At 43.9% G+C, this 21,006-nt stretch overlaps 6 protein-coding genes across 10 annotated transcripts; 2 read left to right on the top strand and 4 right to left on the bottom strand.

Moving 5' to 3' along the window:
* Positions 1-426: 426 nt before the first annotated feature.
* On the bottom strand, positions 427-3,728 carry rpk (ripped pocket). Its single transcript, XM_017154414.3, has 4 exons — positions 3,378-3,728; positions 3,145-3,247; positions 2,455-3,029; positions 427-1,333 (listed from the first exon to the last, which is right to left on the bottom strand). Exons 1-4 carry the CDS (start codon positions 3,675-3,677, stop codon positions 587-589), a joined length of 1,725 nt encoding a protein of 574 aa, XP_017009903.2. The 5' UTR covers positions 3,678-3,728; the 3' UTR covers positions 427-586.
* A 1,007-nt stretch (positions 3,729-4,735) lies between these two features.
* On the top strand, positions 4,736-5,811 carry Dlip2 (Dorsal interacting protein 2). Its single transcript, XM_017154420.3, has 2 exons — positions 4,736-5,179; positions 5,247-5,811. The coding sequence occupies exons 1-2, from the start codon at positions 4,777-4,779 to the stop codon at positions 5,543-5,545; spliced, it is 702 nt and encodes a 233-aa protein (XP_017009909.2). The 5' UTR covers positions 4,736-4,776; the 3' UTR covers positions 5,546-5,811.
* Positions 5,812-6,162: 351 nt separating this feature from the next.
* slx1 (Nuclease slx1) lies at positions 6,163-8,990 on the bottom strand. Its single transcript, XM_017154527.3, has 2 exons — positions 8,924-8,990; positions 6,163-7,105 (listed from the first exon to the last, which is right to left on the bottom strand). The coding sequence occupies exons 1-2, from the start codon at positions 8,934-8,936 to the stop codon at positions 6,225-6,227; spliced, it is 894 nt and encodes a 297-aa protein (XP_017010016.3). The 5' UTR covers positions 8,937-8,990; the 3' UTR covers positions 6,163-6,224.
* On the bottom strand, positions 7,260-8,992 carry MED31 (mediator complex subunit 31). 4 transcript variants are annotated; one of them, XM_017154528.2, is made up of 4 exons: positions 8,924-8,992; positions 8,498-8,648; positions 8,266-8,355; positions 7,260-7,812 (listed from the first exon to the last, which is right to left on the bottom strand). In XM_017154528.2, the coding sequence occupies exons 2-4, from the start codon at positions 8,523-8,525 to the stop codon at positions 7,307-7,309; spliced, it is 624 nt and encodes a 207-aa protein (XP_017010017.1). In that variant the 5' UTR covers positions 8,526-8,648; positions 8,924-8,992; the 3' UTR covers positions 7,260-7,306. The 4 variants fall into 4 exon arrangements, with proteins under 4 accessions (XP_017010017.1, XP_070072566.1, XP_017010019.1 ...); XM_070216465.1 differs by having other exon boundaries at positions 8,504-8,648; XM_017154530.3 differs by lacking the exon at positions 8,498-8,648 and having other exon boundaries at positions 8,924-8,989.
* Positions 8,993-9,981: 989 nt separating this feature from the next.
* Positions 9,982-13,388, top strand: LOC108066136 (micronuclear linker histone polyprotein). The gene is made up of 6 exons (XM_017154523.3): positions 9,982-10,240; positions 11,098-11,433; positions 11,717-11,835; positions 11,915-12,487; positions 12,548-12,861; positions 13,000-13,388. Exons 2-6 carry the CDS (start codon positions 11,224-11,226, stop codon positions 13,098-13,100), a joined length of 1,317 nt encoding a protein of 438 aa, XP_017010012.2. The 5' UTR covers positions 9,982-10,240; positions 11,098-11,223; the 3' UTR covers positions 13,101-13,388.
* Positions 13,389-14,395: 1,007 nt separating this feature from the next.
* On the bottom strand, positions 14,396-18,086 carry BBS5 (Bardet-Biedl syndrome 5 protein). Of its 2 annotated transcripts, none has more exons than XM_070217566.1 (7): positions 17,850-18,086; positions 17,069-17,780; positions 16,191-16,845; positions 15,984-16,132; positions 15,722-15,917; positions 15,427-15,664; positions 14,396-14,903 (listed from the first exon to the last, which is right to left on the bottom strand). In XM_070217566.1, exons 3-7 carry the CDS (start codon positions 16,283-16,285, stop codon positions 14,427-14,429), a joined length of 1,155 nt encoding a protein of 384 aa, XP_070073667.1. In that variant the 5' UTR covers positions 16,286-16,845; positions 17,069-17,780; positions 17,850-18,086; the 3' UTR covers positions 14,396-14,426. The 2 variants fall into 2 exon arrangements, with proteins under 2 accessions (XP_070073667.1, XP_070073668.1); XM_070217567.1 differs by having other exon boundaries at positions 16,191-16,323.
* Between the last annotated feature and the right edge of the window lie 2,920 nt (positions 18,087-21,006).

The raw sequence follows: 21,006 nt of genomic DNA, 5'->3' as shown, positions 1-21,006 counted from the left end.
CGCCCACTAACGATTTTAAAATGACTTTGTGATGCCGAATACCCTACCCCGCGCTCAACGGACAAAGTCAGCGAGTCAAATTTTTTTTTAAACTGACACGGACACTTTCTTTATAAGCTAAAAAATTACAAAATAGGGGAGGGAGGCTTTCTTTTCTGGCAATACATACAATTTTAGTTAGTTTGTAAAATTTTCTCATCTTATTGCAAAATATATATAAAAGTTGCAACAACAAAATATAACAAATTAAAACATATTTAGGTTTCAAGTCCAAACACTAGCTTTTTTTGTTTCCAGTGCTTACAGGTACAACAAAATTTTACAAATTGAAACATATTTAGGTTTCTCTTTGTTTTCAGTGTTTCAGTGCTAAATATTTTTATTGTTTTTAAACCGCAAGATCACGTTTGTAACCAGACAAATATAAACTTTGTATATTATTATTTTAAATATTTGATTTTACAGATTTAAAATAAATATTATAAATACCATTTTTTTTTATAAATAAAATATAAAATTATATTAAAAATTATAAAAATCATCGTACGCGGCCAATAAATAATGAAAACAAAATGGAAACAGTTTCTTACTGCACTTTGACCAGCCGCTTTAGATTGGTGAACAGACGCAAGGTAAAGTGGTAAATCATCTCCACCAAGCTCAAAATTGAGAACCCCATGAACAAGCCGAAGATACCACCACAATTGGCCAGGAACTCGGTCATGCCGTACAGCTCCGATCGCTTAGAAGTGATGAACTGGCTTTGTTTAAAATATATGGACAGACGCGACATCTGGGATCCGGGATATTCCTGCAGGAACTCGGTGTCTCCCTCGGCCTGGAGCATTTCCTCCAGATCAAAGTTGGCCTGTGAGATCTCTGTGTTGTAGACAAGCGATGTGCAAGCGGGCATGCAATTACAGGCGGATTCCACGCCTCGCGAGTCCTCTCGACCGGCATTCAGAGCCCTCACCCGTTCAAACTCCCTGACCAACAGCTGCCTTTCCGCTCGGTCGTAGCAGTGGATCTTGTCCTCACCGCACACGGGCATATCCATGTTCCTTGGCATCGAGAACTTCACGCATCCACACTTGGTCAGCGTAAAATTGGCCAGGCACTCCAGCTGGCAGTTTGATTCGGTGTACACCTTGAAGAAGCGCAGCGATCGCTCGTGGCTGAGGAAGCACTGTCTCCGAATCGGATGGTACTCGGCGATGCCCGATGACATGGTGATCATGCTAGGCTTCACCGCGATCAGCACCTCCTTGCCCATGGGAATCCGGACGAATTGCTTGGACACCTGCGGCACATCATCAGGGGCATGAAGGAGAACCTGTAAAAGTTAAGAATATAAATGACTACTCATTTGACTTCTTTATATTTTTAAAAGGTGTAAGTCTAAAAGACAATACTAAATACTTCTGATTAAATAGTTGTACAAATTAATCATCTATGGAGTATCAGCAGTTGTTTTCTAAGGTAGGTTCGGATCGCGGATTCACAAGGACTCAATTCAGCTCGAAAATTTCCTATTCGGCACACTGCAAGAGAAAACCCTGCTAAAATATTTTTTTTGAAGAGAGTGAAGGACTCAAATTTGTTTAAGTGGAGGTATTTATTGTTTTGAATGTATGTACATATAGCACTGCACAATAAATGTACTATACTTACACTGTGCAACATTTTTAGAGTTATAAAATGTAACCGCAATTCTGATTTCATTGGCGGAAAGAACTAATCGAAATAAGCTAAAACCCATTTGGGTTTCTCTGGCTTAGCTCGCGTTTACCTATTATAGCGAGTTAAAGTTTTACATACAAAATGTATTTGTAACGGCCATATCTTGTGAACCGATTAAAATTTTACTATCAAGTCTTCAGTGACTATGTAGCTATGAACCCAAGGAACTAAATTGACAAATGACTCTTGCGAAGACGTACACCTAGCGCGTTAAAAATCGAAAAATTAGGCAAATTTGTTTTTTAACGCGCTAGTTGCACTAGGTGCTAAGTGCGCAAGAGTCATTTGTCAATTTAGTTCCTTGGGTTCATAGCTACATAATCACTGAAGACTTGATAGTGAAATTTTAATCAGTTCACAAGATATGGCCGTTACAAATAAATTTTGTATGTAAAACTTTAACTCGCTATAAAAGGTAAACGCGAGCTAAGCCAGAGAAACCCAAATGGGTTTTAGCTTATTTCGATGCGTTCTTTCCGCCCATGAAATCAGAATTGCGGTTACATTTTTCATGTTGCACTGTGTTATTTATATTGACATGGAATGTTTCAGTTTAAGTTATCTTTGAGAGTCGGTAATCTATTAGTTTATTATACTATAAATTTAATTTCCTTTTCTTAATAAGTCCAACTTAACCGGAAACCAAACTCAGATCTGTGGACCATTTTGACCATTTTCGTAATGACAAATTTCACATTTATCCGCTAGTCCTACCTTAAATCCCTGTACAGGTCCTCGGCACGCGTAGTCTACTTCCTGCTTAAAGCTTTGGAGCGCCAGGAAGATTCCGGATCGCGCTCCAGCACTCAAAACCCTCGCCGGAAAGGTTTCCACATCGCTGCCGTGCGCATAGCCCGTTTCCAGGGTCCAGGGCAGGTGACTCGAACTTATGTTTTCCATTTCCAGGGGTGCCCCGCTATGTTGGTACTGATAGGTGTCCTCCCGGTATATCTCGGTGGCCCTCAGTCCATTGAAGGTATAGCAGATGCCCTCCTCCGTTAGAGTTTTTCGAAAGAACTTCTCGCACTCGCCAAAGCGGCTCAGCCAGCGGCAGTAGAAGAAGTACCGATCGAACTGGGGAAGCATCCTTTCCAAAACGTCGAAGTAGTCCAGGTCGTCGCCGGCTATTAGGGGCATGTCCTCGTCGATGATCTGCGTGTTGCACACGTGCAGCAGGGTGCGGAACTCCTCCATCTCCAGAGCACTAACATTTTGGGGCTTAAACAACCGCGAGGCTCGCATTTCCTCGCTGAACTGGCTGTATAGATCCGCATAGGTGGTCTCCTTACCTATAATCAAAGCAGTTCTTAAGTAAGTTTAATGATAGATAAGATTTTAAGGAGTTTAATAATATAAAAGTAAATTATTTTTAAAAAACTAATTGGAAATTGTACATCGACAAACCTTTCTGCTTTAACACTCGTTTGGTCTCCGAGCAAACAGTGACCGCTGGAAACGGGATGTTCCACACGGGCGTCGATTTCTCCGCGAAGCTTACAATCACAGGCTAAAAATTAAAGAATATTATTTAATGGATGAAATAATGGAGAAGCTCTTTCAAGACTAGAATCACTGGTGATTTATTTTTTTTGATTTTACTAATTGCTTTCAAATTAACGTTTTAATTGGCATCCCACCGTTTCGGTCCACTTGGTGTAGGCACTGAGGATTAAGGTTGAGCAGCCGTATATTGAGATCAGGAAAACGAACAGCCAGAAGATGCGCTCCCGTATAGGTCGTTCCCGCTCGCCGAGGTATTGGACTCCGTGGATGGATGTGTTCTCGCAATACTCATGATACGTGGTAATGAATCCCTCGCAGGTAAGGGATCCCGCCTTTGTTCTCTTTTTGCAGGTCAGGTCGATACCCCCCTTGCTCTCGAGATCAAAATCCGATATAGTCATACTATCTATTCCATTCTTGGCCCGCACAAACATAACTCACAACTAATGACTAACTGAAAATAAATAAAATGCAAGAATTGCAAGTTTTTTTTTTACCGTTTCTTGGATCAGATTACTTGGACCTGCCAGATCGTTGGGATTCTTTGACTTTGTTTTACAATAAACACACGCGTTCAGCTTAAGAACATGATCACTGATGAATTTCTTACGATCATGATCATTAAAAAGAAGCGTAAAAATACGTTATATTGATAAATAATAAATTACCGCTGGCTTATGTGTATTATCGATAATTAAAATAGATAAGGATTAACCGAAATATTAATTAAAAGCCATACTTTCTGTTAAATTGGGGAAATTTCTAAAAAATTTAATTTAGTTTTAAACATAATCTGGGCATTTCCTAAACTGTTGAATTGCTGAATTGTTTCAAAATTTATTTCAAAATCAAATTAGAAAGCATATTTGTGGTTCTTTTTACCTTGGTAACAATTTTAGACAGTAACTAGCAATAATAAAACAAATTTTAAATGTTTAAAGTTCCGTGATGAAAATTCAACAGGAACCATTTTGGGTCGTTCCCTTAATGGCTGAAATTTTCTGTTGAATTTTCAACAATTCAGCAATTTAACAGTTTAGAGAATACCCTGAATCTAATTTCGGCAAAAAAAAAAATGTTGTATCCAAAAGTTCCAAGAAAATCTATGAAACTCGGCTTTAAAAAAATGGATTTTCAGGAGTCAAATGACTAAAAATTAGTAAAATAGTTTTAAATAACATAAGAAGTTGTGCTCGAAGTATTTTTAAATGATATATGATATATTTGATATATGATATATTTAGTAGTATTACTCATCTATTCCATTAATCAGCTAAATTTCAATCGGGTTCAAGGGAGAGTAAACGCCACTTATTGGCCTCTATTTTGTCGATGTGACTTAGCTCTACTTTTCTTACAAATATAAAAACAACTACCATATCCAAATTCAACGTTTCTGCAATTCCACAGATTAGGAATTACCCTAATGCGATAAACACTAAAATACTATCAGTATGCTCACGCGAGTATTTTTACCCTGTTTGCCCATCACTAAAAACGACGCCAAAGCAACAACAAAGATAAATAAATAAAATGGTTACGAGGACTTGCGCGTACAAGGATTGCGAATATTACTATGCTCTCCACGACAGCATGCAGTCGAAGGGAAGAACCCTTTTTGCCTTTCCCAAACAACCGGAAAGGGCTCGAATCTGGCACGAAAATGGACAAGTGCATCCCAAGATTCCCCAAAACCAGCTATTTATGTGCTCCAGTCACTTCGACCGCAGGTTCATATCCTCCGGTAAAAACCGAACGCTCCTTGTGGGCGAGGCGGTGCCGTATCCGTACGAGGAGAAGGATCCAGATCCGGAGGAGGAGCCCCAACAGGTGGCATCAACGTCCCAGGAGAGCTACTTTATAAATCTGAGCGACGATGAACTGAGCATAAACAATGTGGACACCACTTCCAAGACGAAGTCATCTGAAAAAGAAAGTAAGTACTATAAATCGGTTCAGGAAAAGAGAATTCTTTAAATATATAATGTTTTAACCATTCTTAGTTGAAATCGACCTCGAGGCTATCGCCGCCAAGCGCCCAAGAGAATCGACATCGACGATTAGCCTTTCTGTGAAGGAAACTCCTAAAGCGGATCCCAAACCAACTGAAGAGGCTGTTAGCGAAGAGCCTAGTATTATTGATACTTCCGAAGTGTCCGTCTTCAGTTTCAAGGGCCAGGAGTACGTACAAATGTCTATGGAGTATTATTTGAATGAGAAGAAAATGATGGCGGAACTTCTTAAAAACTACAAGAACGCTTTAAGGAGTATCAAGGCACAGGTCTCCCAGCTGGATCTATGACTTAATCAATTATGTTAATTTTTCCGCTTAATTCCTGGCTGGATTTTATATTGGATATTCACCGGACGTTATGGCGAAGCTATAAAATAATATATTTTGTAAGTCTAATATTTTTTGCAAGCTAAACTCGACGTAATGGTTGCAAAACATGCAATATTAATTCTAAAAGTTTTGTATGAACATTTATATTTCAACGGAATTGGTTATTAAACCCACGGTTGCCACTTCAAAAATTTTTTAGGAGAAAAAAAAAAGATTAAAAATGAGCCAATTTGAATAAAAGAGATCCAAATTTTTACCATATACCAAATTACCATACCAGCGGAACAATTTAGTTTCAATCTGGCACTTTTGGGTTTCAGACATTAATCACTTTTAAAATTGCAAAAAAAAATGCCTTAATTTAATTTAATTTGTTTTTTTAAGTTTTAAATATTTTTTATCGCTATTAGCAAAAAAGAGCCAAATTCTATAAAAATGGGACAAAGAGCCAACGCGAAAAAAAATCACTAAATGTACTTTAAACATATAAGCATCAGAATTTAGTCATAATATCCTATTATGAAAAGTGCACATTAAACATTATTAAGATCCAATTGAACATCAAAAAATTATATAAAGTGCATACTCTGGGAAATTTATTTTACAAAAACTTAAATAGTTGGGACAAACAGCTTTCTCAATCGCTTAGCACAGGCACATCTTCAACATCGCTGTCCACATCGAGTTCGTCGCTGAGATCGTCATCCTGCTCCTGCAGCTCCTCGGGAACGCCCAGCAAGAGACGTTTGCGCTGCAGTAGGGCTGCCCAGGTGAGACGGGTCTCGCAAAGCGGGCACTCTCCTCCAACTGGGATATAGTGACCTGGCTCATCGCCCAGTAGATAATTGGCCAAGCACAGCATGTGGCAGGTGAGCCGACAGGTTGGATTTGTACATCCCAGGCGGGATCTTTCTGGCTGGTCGATTTGCTGCATACACAGATGACACTCAGGCGCCCAAGCCACAGGTGGAGGAGCTTCAGCTCCGTCAGCTCTCACACGTTGTGAGGCACTAATGGAAACCTTACCACTCACAATCTCCATGTGGCTAGGAAGGGGCACCTCAAATGACCTCTCATAATCCGTTTCCAACCAGCGAACGGTGAGTGGCAATCGATGCCAAGGCCCAACGCCCAGCATCCTACTCAGAATCCTGAAGTTGTAGTCAAAGTACGTCTCTCTGGGCAGTTTGCGTTTTAGTTCTGGGTACATCTTGAGTCTAGTGGACAGCGAGGGCTGTTGCCAAGCCCACTCGAACTGCAGTGCCACAATGTTATTCGGAAATCCGTGTACGATCATCACCATTTGCCAGGGCCCCTTGCGGCTGGTTTTTCTGGCGCCTCCAAAGTCGCATCCAAGATTATGCTGTCGAATCCGGCGCTTTGGGTTCACTGTGAAACCCACGTAGCACTTTCCCCGGTATCGAGAATCCAAACTCTGGCTGCATAGCAAATAGACGCCGTAGAAGTGGCCTTTGCGGGCGACGGCTTCCTCCTGCTCTGAAACTGCATCCTGTGTAGCTGTGAATTTGTGAATATAATGATTAATGTACTATCTTTTAAGTCTGAAACCGAGAAAAAAAACACAGCAGGAGGCGACAGCTTAACCGAACCGATAAGAAGTAATTTAAAATGTTAACCTTCCAATAGGAATATCTATATTAAAAGTAATCGATTTCAGGTTCTTAAACTACTTTATTCGTAAACTTTTAGTTGCCGGCGCTAGTTTAACTCTAGTTTGATATTGGCCCCTGTTGCAAGGCCATTGATTTGTTGCTGCTGCTGCTGCTGGGGATTTCCCGCCTGAGCCTGGACAGGCTGCAGTGCAGTGGCCGTCGGTTGGCAGTCCGCTGTGGCCGCTGCTCCGTTCACGTTGGGTGTGGCTGCCGCTGCCTCGCCTCCCGTTGCAGCCTCGACGCCGTTTGCCTGCTGTTGTTGTTGCTGCTGCAGCTGCTGTTGCTGCTGCTGGGCGGCCGTCACGTTCTCTATCAATTTAATCCGCTTGCGAGTGTAGTGCTGCCACTGGAGAATGGCCTGGTCGTCTATGAACTTGCAGCACTGCGAATTGACGATCTCGCGGCGGAAGTGCTCGTACTGAAGCAAGTCGAGGAAGTAGAGGCACATTGGGTACATGAGGTATTTGGCATAATCCGGCTCCTTCCAGTACTGCAGATACTTCAGGTAGTTGATGAACGACTGGTCCTTGAAAAATCCCCGCTGGGCGAGGACTGGCAGAATGGATTTTTTGATTAGATGCGTATTGTTTGAAAATAATGTGCAGTTATTATCGAGTTTAGTTACTTGTCTTAACAAAAACAAGAGAGAACGCTATAGTCGGGTTGGTGTCCCGACTATCTAATACCCGTCACTCGGCTAAAGGGAGTGCGAGGGAGATGGACATATACAATTTTTTTGATTACGTATAACTTTTTAATGAATTGTCCGATTTGAAAAATGTCTTCTACATTTCGATATGTATGGGCGATTGTGGGCGTTATAGGGGGCGTGGCGCTCGGCTGAAATAAACTTGCGCTGCGTAGGAAACCCAAGAATATGTTTGGGAAATCTCAACCTTCTAGCTTTTGTTTCCGAGATCTCAGCGTTCATACGGACGGACAGGTATAACTATACAATTTTACTTGGTCAGGATAATATTGGTAATATGTTTGGTTGATACGTACAGTTGAGATAGTTGGGGTTGGACAGGCACTGCACGAACTCCAGCTCGATCTGCCAGCGTCGCTTCTGCTGCTCCTCCGACTCGATCGCAGCTAAGGAATATATACGGAGAGCATTAGTCCCGAAAAAAAAGAGCTCACTACTCGGTAGTTCTTAGAGGATTCGGCATGCCAAGCGGTGTCAGTAGGTGTTAGGTTGCAATGCTTAAGTGCGTGTGGATTGGCGTTTACTTACTCTTACCCTTTCCGTACATTTTGGCCATTTTGGACTTGTCTTTGGAAAGGGTCTCGTTGGTTCGGTACTTGCGTCTATTCAGTTTCGGTGTCGGGTTGGGTTTCTTGGTTTTCTTTCAGTGTGCTATGTGGATGTGGCTGAGCTGTGTGTTCTGGTGCACCATCGAATTGGAAACGAAAAGTCACGGTAAACAATAACACACAAATAATAATAATATGCACTGCCAAGGCAACAACAAAATGAATGGGACGCGCGGCAATGACTGAGGCAGGGGCAGCGAACGAAAGTTCTGGTCAAAGGAAAACTCAGGGCTCGAAAAAAAGTCGACCAGGTTTCTGGGCACGGGCGGTGGGCTGTCGCTTCTTCTGTGTTTGTGATTTCTTGTGGAAAAGCAGTTAAATTCAGGTTTTAATTCTGTCTACAAACCGTAGGAGTTCATTTGGATTGCTGATGGCCGGCGACAACCCTACTTCTGCGCTGAGAGGGTTGCCAGCTAGCGACTTTTTTGCATTAAATACTGCCATTTAGTATGTAACCAGCTTAATACTATTTCTGTGTAAATATGTTGTTTCCACTAGAGCCCAACTTTTACCGATTGTTGCATTTATGATTTTATCGATAGGTATCGCGGGTGTTTCCAGTGTGTATCAAATTATTCATTAATAAAGAAATTGTAATATTTTTTAATGTAAATAATTTTAACTCTGTCTCCAAATACAAAAAAATCAGCCATAAGAAGTTTTTGATTTGGACGACTTTTTGTTGGGTTGAGTACTAGCCCTAAGAAACGAAACAATTCGGTAATGAATATGTACTAATTTAATTTCTTTTAATTGGAAAAATTAATGATAATGCCCTTAATGCGCAATTGCAAACAGAGTCGATTTAATGCACTTTGCAGTGAGTTTGTATAGTCAATTCGATTCATGAGCAGTTTTGATGTGCGTTTGTATCCCAAAATGTCGCTTTTAATTTCTATGTCTAGATTAGGTTAGGTTAGGTAAGGACGGCTGCCAGACTACAGCCTAGCACACTTAGACCTCTGTGGGTCCATTGTGATACCGTGAGATCTCTATTTTAGGGTCCCCCATCTATGTCTAATGTGAAGTAGACTTAAATTATAGAGCCTAGTAATAACATCGACAAAAACCGCAAGCTAACGTGGGTACAAGTCTTAATTGTTTGTTTTGTAACATAAATACACATGTATATATTTATGGCCAAAAAACTCTTGACTTAGGGCTAGTACTCAACCCAACAAAAAGTCGTCCAAAACAAAAACTTCATATGAAACAAAATTTTTTGACGTTGTTTTTCATATGAAGTTTTTTGTTTTGGACAACTTTTTGTTGGGTTGAGTACTAAGCCTTACTTATCGAAATATTATAAAAATACCGTGTAGTGGAAATCATTCATTAAAGTGTTCTTCGGAATACCTCTACCCGATTTCGCATTCAATTTAGTATTTTCCACAAACCAACACAATCGCCCTAGTGAGAATCACCCATGCCTGATTTCTTTGTCAGCCAGAAAAACTGCGAGGAAAAACTGTAATTTCTCCTGGAAAAACATATCTCATTGAAAATAAACCACTGAAAACACAATACTCAAAGAACAAATCAAAACTAAAAGAGCAATTGAACTGTGAAGACCACTTTCTGCGCAAGAAAATAAACTGGAAAATACCCCCAAGCGTCTGTTCAGGCCAAGGAGAATAAGCGCGACGCAAATAGCGTCAGAAATGTAAGTAGAAATTAAGACTTAATTTCGTTTATGTAATTAAAGTGCGTATAAATAAATATGGCCCCATTTTTGACGAGTGATTCAGCCTCCCACAGCAATAATTTGATGTTCTTGTGGAGACTATAATTAGATTACAGTGAGGTCTGCTTGAATGCGACGCCAAAATGCGCGTATGTACATATGTATGTATGTACATACAATTACAGCTGCCGTTGAAATATTAGAACCACATAAGAAGGTTTTCCAAATGGGCTTCTTAATCGAATAATGCTTCGTTGCGTTTATCTATACATAAGCTGTTTTTATTACTTCCATATTTTAAACCTAATTTTTATCAACATTTTAATTTACTCACCTATTTCTACATAATTTTAATAGTCCCGAATTCAAATTATATTGTTCTGAGCTATTTAGTTATTATTTTCCATACTCTTGTTATTTAAAGAACAAATATTATTTATTACATTTAAAAAAGAGTAAAATAAATATAAATAAATAATTCTACAATATTTTGATAGTCCCGAATTCAAATTATATTGGTCTGAGCTATTTAGTTTTTAATTTCCATACTTTTGTTGAAGAAGAAATATTATTTAATACATGTAAAAAGGAGTAAAATAAATTTAATAACATTTTCGAGTAACTATGACCACGGCTGTGCTCAGGGGTGCTCAAGGTTAGGTTAGGAAAGTGCACTTTCCTGCGAGCAGCTGCAGATTTATTGATGGATTTGGAAACGGTTGCATGAGCTTAGCGTTTATGGGTGTCAGCTGGCGCTACCTGTCCTTGGGCCACCCCTCCCTCTCCTCCTACCTGCTTGCCTACAAAACTCATTGCGTTTTCCCTTGTCATTTCAGTTGCAAACCAGTTTTCAGCGCAGGAATACAGTCGCGGTATCGTTCAAGTGTCAAGCGGAAAGCATTGAAAACGCACAGCACAGATTTAAAGGATCATCAACGTAAAGAAGCAGAACTAGACGCAAAATGAACACCGGAATCTCGCTAAATGAGCGCTTCACGCAAATGCAGTCGCACCAGGCGCCGCAGGGACGCGGTCGCAGCCGCTCGAGGAGCAGGAGCCGCCGGATCGTGGACAGCGGCGCCGGGAACCCCGGAGTGTCGGCGGCCAACTCCCGCCTGCTGCAGGAGTTCAAGCGGCGCCACACCGTCCAGACGGCCCTCAAACTGAAGCGCGTACGTGTATCCCAAAAACCGAATATTGCAGTCCAGCAGCGGAAACCGACCTGATCCGTGGAGCAGGTCGATGTCTGTCGTCAGTGGCTGGGATTAGCCGGAGGAGATGGAGTCGGACCCTGCTGTCGAGCAAAGAGCGCCTTCTGCGTGGTCCCAGAACATCCTCCAGCCTCTCCGACCTTCTATCTCTAGCTCTCTAGCTCCCCTGAAACACTTGAACTCCAACACTGTGCAGCAGCGTACTGAAACCAAAACTTCCACACAACCTTATGCCTCCTTACAGAGAAGCTTACGGACCAGCGGCGTGAGCGGACGCGGAGCCCGTGTCGGCGGCGTCAAGTCGCTGCGCCTGGCGCCCAACGGAAAGCCCATGCGGTCCAACAACGTGACCCGGGTAGCAACGTAAGCATCTCGTCTATAATCGCGCTCCACTATTCCCAATCCACTGCAACATCTCTGTACTTCTTCGTTAATCGCCCAGGATGCGTGCCGATTTGGTGGCCAGTGGCAACGCAGCCCGCAATCGCCGCAGCGGCAGCAGCACACGCCGATTCCCCGCCTCCAACGGAGGTGGAGGAGGTGTCGGTGGTCTTCGTCAGCGGCTGGGACAGCGTCGTCCCTCGGTGGGCGGTGCCGCCGAGCGCGTTGAGCGCCGTCAGCGACAGCAGCAGCAGCAACAAGTCCCACGCGGGCGTTCCCGCTCGCGATCCCGTTCGCGTCACCCACAACCGCAGCCACAGCGCGCCGACAGAGGTCGTTCCCAGAGCCGCGGACGCAGCGTAGGGCGTTCCCAGAGCCGCAATCGCGATCGCTCCGCCCAGGGACGCGTTCCGGTGAAACAGCGCCTGTCGGTCAAGCATCGTCTGGGCGTGCGTGCCGGCCAGGGAAACAACCAGGCCAACAACAAGGCCAAGAACCCGCGTCAGCGCCGGGCATCGAGCCAACTGAGAGGCGTGGCTGGCGGCAGGGTGGAGAAGCGTCGTAACGGCCAGGCTTCCCAAAAGAAGGGAGTCTCCGCCGCTCTCGCCGGACGCCAGGGACGACCACGCGGAAGGTATGTTTAGTACTTTAGTTTTCCTTTAAGCATGATACTCATTATCACCTTTTATTGCAGATCTGCTGCAAGGAACGCTGCTGCTGGCGGTGGGGCTGCCAACAATTCTGCTCCCGCGCGTCGCTCACGGTCACGCAATCGCGCCGCCGCCGTCGCTGCTGCCGCTGCCACCGCTACCGCTCAGGGCCGGGGCAATCCTCGCCAGCGACGTGGACGCAGTGCGGGCGCTGCCAAGGGCAATAACACTAGCAACAACAACAACAACAGAAATGGTAAAACCAACAAAACCGGCAAGGGCAAGGCGGCAAACGCTGGCAAACAGGCCACGCAGCAACAGGCTCGCCGGGGACGCAGTCGTAGTCGTAAGCCTACAGGTAAAAGCGAGACAAGTGGCCAGGAGAACAACCGGACTGGATCTGGGCATCGGCACTTGAAAACACAAAATTTACAATTCTTCCACTCTCACTTCCCTTTGAATTCCTAACTAGAATGTTTGTTTCTCTCCCCATTAGGCAAGCCACAGCGCACGGAGGTGAAGCGCGAGGATCTGGACATGGAGCTGGATCAGTACATGTCCACCACGAAGTCCGAGATGGACTACTTGCTGAAGTAAACCCAAGATTGGACCAAATTTAAGCCATTAAGAGAATGGAATGAAGAGAATAAAAGAAAGCTACCACCGGCTATAGACAGACTACGTTTCTCTCATCGCACTAAGTTACCGCCTAGTTCATAGTTATATTTAAGCATTAAAACACGCCCACGAAGCGCGTTTAAACATATTACTCGTGTACATATGGCAAGCTCTAAAACTTTAAGTAAATCTGGCCGAGAAATTTATAGTTTAATCAATGAAGCATTGTTAATCGCATTTTCCGAAATACAAACTATTAATTGCTCAACTTAAAAAAAAAAGGATTTAATCAGCTGGTGCTATAGTTGCAAGGGTGGGATTGCAGCTAGCATCAAACATTCTTTCGTTGGTTTTCTGGGATTAATTTATAAAAAGCATATATGGTAATATATATTACAGCTAGAAACACAAAAGAGAGAATTCCATTGTGGAGTACCTCAACTAAATAAGTTTGAATAGATTTAGACGTGCAAGCAGCAAAAGAAATAGGCGCTGGAAAGTGCCGCTATCAATCGGTAAGTGCATTTTAAATTGAATGAATGGTCCATTATAAAAAATTATTTTACGATTCAATTTGTACCTATTAATAAACACAACAAAATGGCATTCCTTTACAAAATCTGGAAAGATGTAGACGGCAAGAATCTGCTTTTAATTGCCTCGGAGATCTTAGCGTTCAAACTGACAGGCGAGACTTCAGGGTAAACAAGAGAGAACGCTATAGTCGGGTGGGTGTCCCGACTATCTAATACCTGTCACTCAGCTAAAGGGAGTGCGAGGGAGATGGGTATATATAATTATGATTGCATATAACTTTTTAATGAATGGTCCGATTTCAAAAATGTCTTCCACATTTCGATAGGTATAAATATACACAACAAAATTGCATTTATACTTCTAGGAAATCTTTAAAGGTGTGGGCGCCAGACACATTTTAAAACCGATTGTGGGCGTTAGAACAACACTACTACTATTTTGACCGCAGCTGTATACTTTTATGTTTTTTGACTATCTTTTCTGGACTTTGTTTCTCCCTTTAAAAAAATCCCAAAATTATTCTAAGTATGGGGCTTGAAAGATAAAGAGCGTATCTTTTAAAAAACTCTAAAATCAAAACAAACCATGCATCCGTTTCCCTCTGAGACCTCCGGAAATTTGGCCAATTTTAGCATTTTTCAAACTTTTTAGGTCCTTGTGTGGGAATCGGTAACGAATGTAAAAATATAGCCATCCATCTAGGTAAATTTAAAAAGCATTCATACTGTTGCCCAGTGTTATTTATATAATTTTGTAAACTTAATAAATTCATTCCATTGTTTCCATTTTGGTGGGCATAACGTTCCACAGATCCTGTAATTTGTATCCGTCTCTAATTTGCTCCATGGCGAACCCCAGCTCCTTGCAGTAGACTGGATCCCTTTCCCCGTGGCTAGACCCATTTGGAACCTTTCCCAAACAGCCTTCGGCGAGGTAGCTATTTAGTTTGGTGTTGATCTCGCGCTCCTGCCTCTCGTCCAGCTCCTCAAAGTTATCGACCTTAAACTGCGACGACTGGGCCGCTTCCTCGGCAGCCGCTGCCAATCGGTCCCGGGCATCCTGGACGTTGTATTGAATACCAAAGTTGGGCTGTTCGCCATAGATAGAGTGCAGCGAGCAGAGCTCCTTGAACAGCTCGTTTAGTCGCTCGGCGGGATCGATGCGAAAGCCGAGTACGTATCCACCTCCCGTTTCTGCTGTTTGAATGACCAAGGCAGGTCCGTATTTAGATTCTCGGATGCGAAGCTATAATTAGATAAGTTGGTAAAATTTTGTTAATAGAATAATATTTTTTCAGAGTCCCTATCAAAAGATTTTTAAATTGGGCAAGAATTTTTCAACTGCGGATATGAAAAAATAGATGTTCTTTAGACTCGGGATTCTATGTTTGACAATGTTTTTATTTTATTTTTTAAAGTCCATTTAAGTTAAGAACTTCTAAAATTGTGTGAAAACTATAAATCTCGGGAACGATTTGGAGAAAGAACGTGCAACTTAATAAATTTGTATAGGTGTACGAGGCATTAAAAATTATTTTCATAAATTTTGTTTTGGGCAAGAACTACTCCAAGTATTTCCAACGTGCACAATCCTTTAATGCTTAAGCTGAAATATGGTAAAACTCAATTACTGACTGACATTATGCATATATGTCAATCTCATAATTTTACCACCGTCCCATCATACAGTTGACAAATAAATTGTAATTTTATATGGCTTAATGGATTTTGTCATAATCTTCAAAAATATCGTGTTTTATTTAGCTTACACTTTCAATTTGTAGATACGGCAAACTGATGTTGAATGTCTCATTGGCGTCTGCAAACCACACTAACCGAATGTTAGACACCACAAAGCTGCCGAGGTTGCCCTGGTCGCTCGACAAATTCCAGACACCCTGTACCTGGCTGTACACCTGCTCATCCGGTAGAATAACCAATTGACCAGCTTGAACGATGGCTCCGCGCAGCTTCAGGTCGCGGTAGAGATAGGTACGCTGATATAAACTGAAATAATTCTGATTTTACAGATATCCTAAAAATTCAGCTTCCGATAATCCTTACTGATACACATCAAAGACGCTGGCGAAGATGGGCTGATCCCGTCGCGACGTTTCGCCGGATACGTCGGTAAAAAGAAACTCAAAGCGGGTCTCATTACTAATTGCCAGGATGTAGAGTGCCTGGCTGGCTATCCTTGCCTTCGAGTGCATGTGCACTATTCGAGTGTTGGTGTTACCAATCCGGGCATAGCCAATGGCTAAAAGAGGAAATCAAGTTTTCATTGTGGTTAGCTAGGGTAACCCTGACCCAGCTTAGGACCTACACAGATTGTATTTCTTGTGGACCAGCGAGTGCCAAATAATTCGAAGATTTGTGACCATCAGACGTCCCGTGTCACCTGGATTCCCCTTGCTGTCTTCGATATGATAAATGTAATCCAGTACTTGTTCTCCGCTACGTAGGTTTTTGTGCCTGAAAGGATTACAGTAGATTGAGCCTGTTGAATCCTCTAGCTCACTCATTAACTTACAATTGGGGGACATCAAATTTGACTTCCTTGTCTTCCCAGAGCAACTGCAGCTGAGGCTGTTGGTTTCCTTCAATCGGAGCCATCGACTTGAACATTTTTTCGACACTGTTTAGTTTTTTTTCTGCTGTGGTTCCTGAAAATGTTAAAGGTTGCCTAGCAACAGTAAGCTCTACGGATTGTGTCCTTTGTGCTTGGCGTTAGATGGAAATGTTCAGTATTTTGTTCAAAGAAAAGCCACAAATTGCCGTTCTTGTTAACATTGCTTTTAAAAAAGAAGTAATAAGTAATGGAAGCTAATCATATATGCTTTGAAAAAGTTAATAAATCAGTGGATTGAAAGCTATTTGGGAAAAATACAATTGTATTTTTTCAAACGTCTCTTTGGCCGAAATATACTTTGTTGCAGTTGGAGTCGATTGTCAGATAGATTTTATCGATAGGTCCGGACGATAAGGTGATGGTTTTGGTGGCGCCCCCCTGTGGGGAATCTGGAGGACGATCTGGCCATTTGGAGTAATCCCGGTTCGCTCAGGGACTACTCTCCCGTGGCCTTGAATCCGTCCGATGACCCAGTTTTGGGAGAGGCAAGGGAATATGGCAATACCGCCATGATGATAGGCAGATTAGAATAGTCGCAGCCATATTGTCCCAGAAGCTGGACGCAGCGGGAGTTATTTGAACAAGTGTTTGTGCAAAAAAAACAGAAAAAAGTGAGTGTTAGCGGGTTAGGTTTATTAGTGTACGGTATTAACAAATAATTGTCTGCAGGGCAACCGGGGTCCCAACACCACGGGCCCCGGAAGATTTATCCCAGGAGATTTACTTTGGAAATACATTTTGGAAGTGAGGTTGGAAATTCTCCTACAACCCATACACACCTTGAAGTGGATCCGAGAGCCTGAGGTGGTTATATCCCTGAAGCCGTTTGGACTCAGCTAGACGACTCCTACCCTGCCTTCCTCGTACGCCGTCCACGCCAGGCAGCCGATCTCCGGTGAGTCCGTTCCGGGGTATCAGTCCCTCTCGCCTTCGGGTCCAACGGCGTCAATTTGCGCGGCGGTGAACGGCCGCGCCATTTTATAGGCCATCACCATTCCTCGGGGCTTTCCAGGCTTTAACGGCCGCTGGCCTCCAGCGGAATAGCCCTCGTCCGGGATAGAATATCGCCATATATCTAGCCTAGAAGTGGCGGAAAATTATAATAATTAGTCATAAGTATATCTTTGTAAATATTAATGGGAATACTTCCCGTGGTTACGTGTAAATTTATCCGGATCCAGACCCTAAAACCATAGTTGTCCTCAGTGTTGCCTATTGAAAGGGTCGCGAGCCTTAGTTTTCGGTGGGGGAGATTGCAGCGCGCAATTACATCTTTGGCCTGTCCCTTCTTTTCCCCAGGAGCTCCTTTGGATTAGGTGACCCGACACACAGATAGTGTGTCTTATTTGCGCCTCGTTTTAGTGTGAGCTCCACCAACAAATGACTGGTGGAGCATAGTTACGCGGCGCCTGCAGACTTTTCCCAGGGAAGCAAGTTCCTCTGCTTTGACCGCCTAAGTTTTGAAACGGCGGCCAACTGTGATATTAAAGGCTGAAGAAAGATAAATGAATTAATGCAAGAACAACAATAATGATGTTAAACTTGAACACTTGTACTTACCACCGATATTAAATGTAATTGAAGACCGAAATGCGTGAGTAAGTCGACACTGTGGGGGAGATGGAGCTGTCGTAGGCGCGAGGAGTGACTCCGGCTGGCCAAGAATGGGTGATGCCTCTGCGGAATCCTCCGGGGCATCCTTGGTTGGGTGGGCGTGCTTGGCTAGGTCATCAATAGCCACCAAAACAATTAATATTTCCCGTCACTTGTAGTTATTTGCCTTTGTTTACGTTTTATATGTAGTGATGACCGATAGTTTAGTGATGTGAGACTGCGTAGTTGTCGATATTTATGTTGCGAGCTGTGGCATTAGGGGGACTCCGCCCTGAGGGAAAACTGAGCTAGCGGCACTGCCAAAAGGAAAATTAGCAGTTCGTAACATAGTGGCGCCCAAATTAAACAATAAAATTGTCGAGGCGGCGACGTCTCGCCCATTGATGGCCCTGACTCCCCTCGTCATCCCCGACGGTGGCTTGCAATATTCGTTGCAATTGCATCGGAGGTGATGACGGGGAAGTCAAACGGCGTACCAAAAAAATGCATGGAATAGGAGGCTTGGTCAGCAAATTTGTGCCGACAAATTGCTCCTGGTCACAGGTTTTCCAGTAAAACTGTGATGACATCCCGGCAGAAGCCAGGTTTTGCATCACGGGGTACATCGTGTAACAGCGAGTACACTGAAAAAATCTGTGATAAATTCTGTGATATATTAGGTTAAAAAGCTTGTTTTTGTTATTTATTTATTTAAAATGTTGTTTTGCTTAAAATGTAATAAATTCCTGAGTTTTTCTCCCCGTCCTGAATTTCTAATTTTATGTCGGTTTTAAACTTAAATGGTAATCGTGACCCGTAGCGGCCCTACGCGCTGCACGGTTGCCGCGATTTAAAATAGAAAATGCCGATGGGAAGGAAAAGCCAGCAGGAGTAAAACCAGCCAAAGTCCTTAACTGGCGGCTATCACCACGAGTGATAGCCAGTCCAGTTGACGAACGGCTAGGAGGTGACGGGAAAGTTCGGTTTTGGAGAAAGCGCAGGACGGGTTAGGTCGGAAGTCCACCGGCGAGGGTCAGTTCCATCTCCCCACGTCCAAATCTGTGAAGGGAAAAGAATAAGAAAATTTAAATAGGTAATTTGTGAAGCGGATGTTTGTGATTAGGAAAGTTTGAGTAATTTTTTTTATATTTTCACTATTAGTTATTCTTGTTTATTTATTTATCATATTTATTTATTCTTATTTATTTATTATCGTATTTGTGCATCCTTATTTATTTATTTATTATTTATATTATTTATTTATTGGATTATTTATTATTAGTGATTGTATTTGGGATTGGTTAGATAGGGAAAAGAATGGAGAAGGATGCAGATAATAGGCATGGCCATCAGCTAAGGTCGATGGGTCCTCCCAACGCCGACGAAGACGCACTCTGGTCCTCAGACGGAGAGGGCGCTGCAGGGTTGGTGCGAATGTCGCTGGCTGGGGGTTTACCCAGAACGCCGGTAGGCGGTGGTCCAGTGGATCGGCTTAGGGATCAACCGGTGGACATCGAACAGCATCGGTCGCCCAGAAATCTCGATTTCAAGGGGTTCTTCGAGGCGCGGGATGAACTGGCGGTTTCGGAGAAGAAGGATCCTCAGGAGCCAAACCTGGAACGGGATTCGGCAGCTGAATCGGCGGCGAATGCAGCGCTAGCACAAGCGGCACAAACATACCGCGCGTCCCAGGAGTCTGGGGTTAGCCAGACGTTGAGGGAGGAGATCAGGAACGGATTCATGGACATGATGAAGTTGCTGAACGACGTCCTTCGGCCAGCCGAGAGCAGACCGCAGCCGCTACAGGAGAGCGAGGATCGCCAAGGATCACTGTTGGCCAGGTCCACGGGTCCAGAAGTCGCCCCAAGTGGTGCAGCTGGCGAAGTCCATCAGCGGCAAGAGACGGACAGAGGCATCCGAAGGCCTCCAGAGCTGCCACCCAGGCAACGGCCTCGGCTACTGGTGGACGAGTCTCCGGGAATCGACAGCAGCCTGAGCCAGGAACCGGAGTATCATCCGCCAGGCCGGAACGATCGCCACGCTCGGCATTGGCGTGTCGAGGATCGCAGGGCTGATGATTTTAGGGACGAGCCGCGGCTGTACGCCAACTCGGGAGCTGGCAACGGAAACCGATGGATCCGAGTGGACCGCTGGAATGTCTCCTTTGACGGCGAGGACGACCGCAATTCCGTCGACGATTTCGTGTTCCGTCTTGAGTTCCTGCAGCGGCAGCACCAGTGTCCGTGGAATGAAGTTCTGCGAAACTTCCACGCCCTCCTATCGGGCAGAGCAAGGGAGTGGTATTGGGTCCATGTACGCCAAGCCAGGGTGGACACGTGGAACCAGCTGCGCAGGGCTCTGATGGATCGGTTCCGTGGTCATCAGACGGAGCACGAAAGGATGCACGAGCTACTACAGCGTGAGCAGCAGCCAGGAGAAGGCGTGGATGACTACGTTCACGCAATTCAGCAACTCGCCTCCCGCCTGAAAAAACCAATGCCAGAGCGGCAATTGGTGAAGGTGGTGAAAAAGGGCTTGAGGGATGGGATAGCCAGGTTTGTCTACGCAATGGACGTACTCACGGTGGATGAACTTCGGGAGGAGTGCGTCGAAGTGGAGAAGACGTTCGGTCGTCGAGGACGCGCTGCGTACGGGCAGCTGAACAAGTTGCGGGTCAGCGAAGCGCGCATACCGGACGAAGTCGACGAGCAGGAGATCCTGGAAGTGGACGAGATCCGTGGACGGCCTAGAAATCCTTTCAAGCCAGGCTGCTGGAATTGCGGAGCCGCGGAGCACGGATTCCGAGACTGCCCGTCCACGGAGTGGAAGAGGTTCTGCTTCAAGTGCGGCAGACCGGACACCATTACACCAAAATGCCCAGAGTGTGCGGAAAACGGTCGACTGGGCAGTCAAAAAGTGGGAGGGACTCGCCCAGATTGGAATCCCACGAAGTAGTGCCTAAGATAGACAATAACGTAATAAATAATCACATATATAGCCAAGCGAATAGTAATAAGTACTGGTTAAGGTACCTACCGGCTGAAGAACGGCTGCGGCGATATATGGAAGCGCGAAACAGGATCTTTGCAGACCATCAACTGAGCGGCATGCGTATCGTCTCACG

Source organism: Drosophila takahashii, chromosome 3R, assembly GCF_030179915.1.
Source record: "Drosophila takahashii strain IR98-3 E-12201 chromosome 3R, DtakHiC1v2, whole genome shotgun sequence".
NCBI classification, from domain to species: Eukaryota; Metazoa; Arthropoda; class Insecta; order Diptera; family Drosophilidae; genus Drosophila; species Drosophila takahashii.
This window is presented reverse-complemented; position numbering and strand designations above follow the sequence as displayed.

What these genes read in the sequence shown, in the direction of transcription:
- Dlip2 (XM_017154420.3), top strand. Translation starts at nt 4,777, where the DNA reads ATGGTTACGAGGACTTGCGCGTACAAGGATTGCGAATATTACTATGCT. An exon ending in GAAGTCATCTGAAAAAGAAA is followed by an intron (nt 5,180 to 5,246) that starts GTAAGTACTATA and finishes AACCATTCTTAG; the next exon opens with TTGAAATCGACCTCGAGGCT.
- MED31 (XM_017154528.2), bottom strand. Translation starts at nt 8,525, where the DNA reads ATGGCCAAAATGTACGGAAAGGGTAAGA. An exon ending in AATGTACGGAAAGGGTAAGA is followed by an intron (nt 8,356 to 8,497) that starts GTAAGTAAACGC and finishes TATATTCCTTAG; the next exon opens with CTGCGATCGAGTCGGAGGAG. An exon ending in CAACCCCAACTATCTCAACT is followed by an intron (nt 7,813 to 8,265) that starts GTACGTATCAAC and finishes CCATTCTGCCAG; the next exon opens with TCCTCGCCCAGCGGGGATTT.
- LOC108066136 (XM_017154523.3), top strand. Translation starts at nt 11,224, where the DNA reads ATGAACACCGGAATCTCGCTAAATGAGCGCTTCACGCAAATGCAGTCG. An exon ending in CGGCCCTCAAACTGAAGCGC is followed by an intron (nt 11,434 to 11,716) that starts GTACGTGTATCC and finishes GCCTCCTTACAG; the next exon opens with AGAAGCTTACGGACCAGCGG. An exon ending in CAGGGACGACCACGCGGAAG is followed by an intron (nt 12,488 to 12,547) that starts GTATGTTTAGTA and finishes CTTTTATTGCAG; the next exon opens with ATCTGCTGCAAGGAACGCTG.
- rpk (XM_017154414.3), bottom strand. Translation starts at nt 3,677, where the DNA reads ATGTTTGTGCGGGCCAAGAATGGAATAGATAGTATGACTATATCGGAT. An exon ending in ACACCAAGTGGACCGAAACG is followed by an intron (nt 3,248 to 3,377) that starts GTGGGATGCCAA and finishes TTTAATTTTTAG; the next exon opens with CCTGTGATTGTAAGCTTCGC. An exon ending in GACCTGTACAGGGATTTAAG is followed by an intron (nt 1,334 to 2,454) that starts GTAGGACTAGCG and finishes TAACTTTTACAG; the next exon opens with GTTCTCCTTCATGCCCCTGA.
- BBS5 (XM_070217566.1), bottom strand. Translation starts at nt 16,285, where the DNA reads ATGTTCAAGTCGATGGCTCCGATTGAAGGAAACCAACAGCCTCAGCTG. An exon ending in AAATTTGATGTCCCCCAATT is followed by an intron (nt 16,133 to 16,190) that starts GTAAGTTAATGA and finishes TAATCCTTTCAG; the next exon opens with GCACAAAAACCTACGTAGCG. An exon ending in AGCGTCTTTGATGTGTATCA is followed by an intron (nt 15,665 to 15,721) that starts GTAAGGATTATC and finishes GAATTATTTCAG; the next exon opens with TTTATATCAGCGTACCTATC.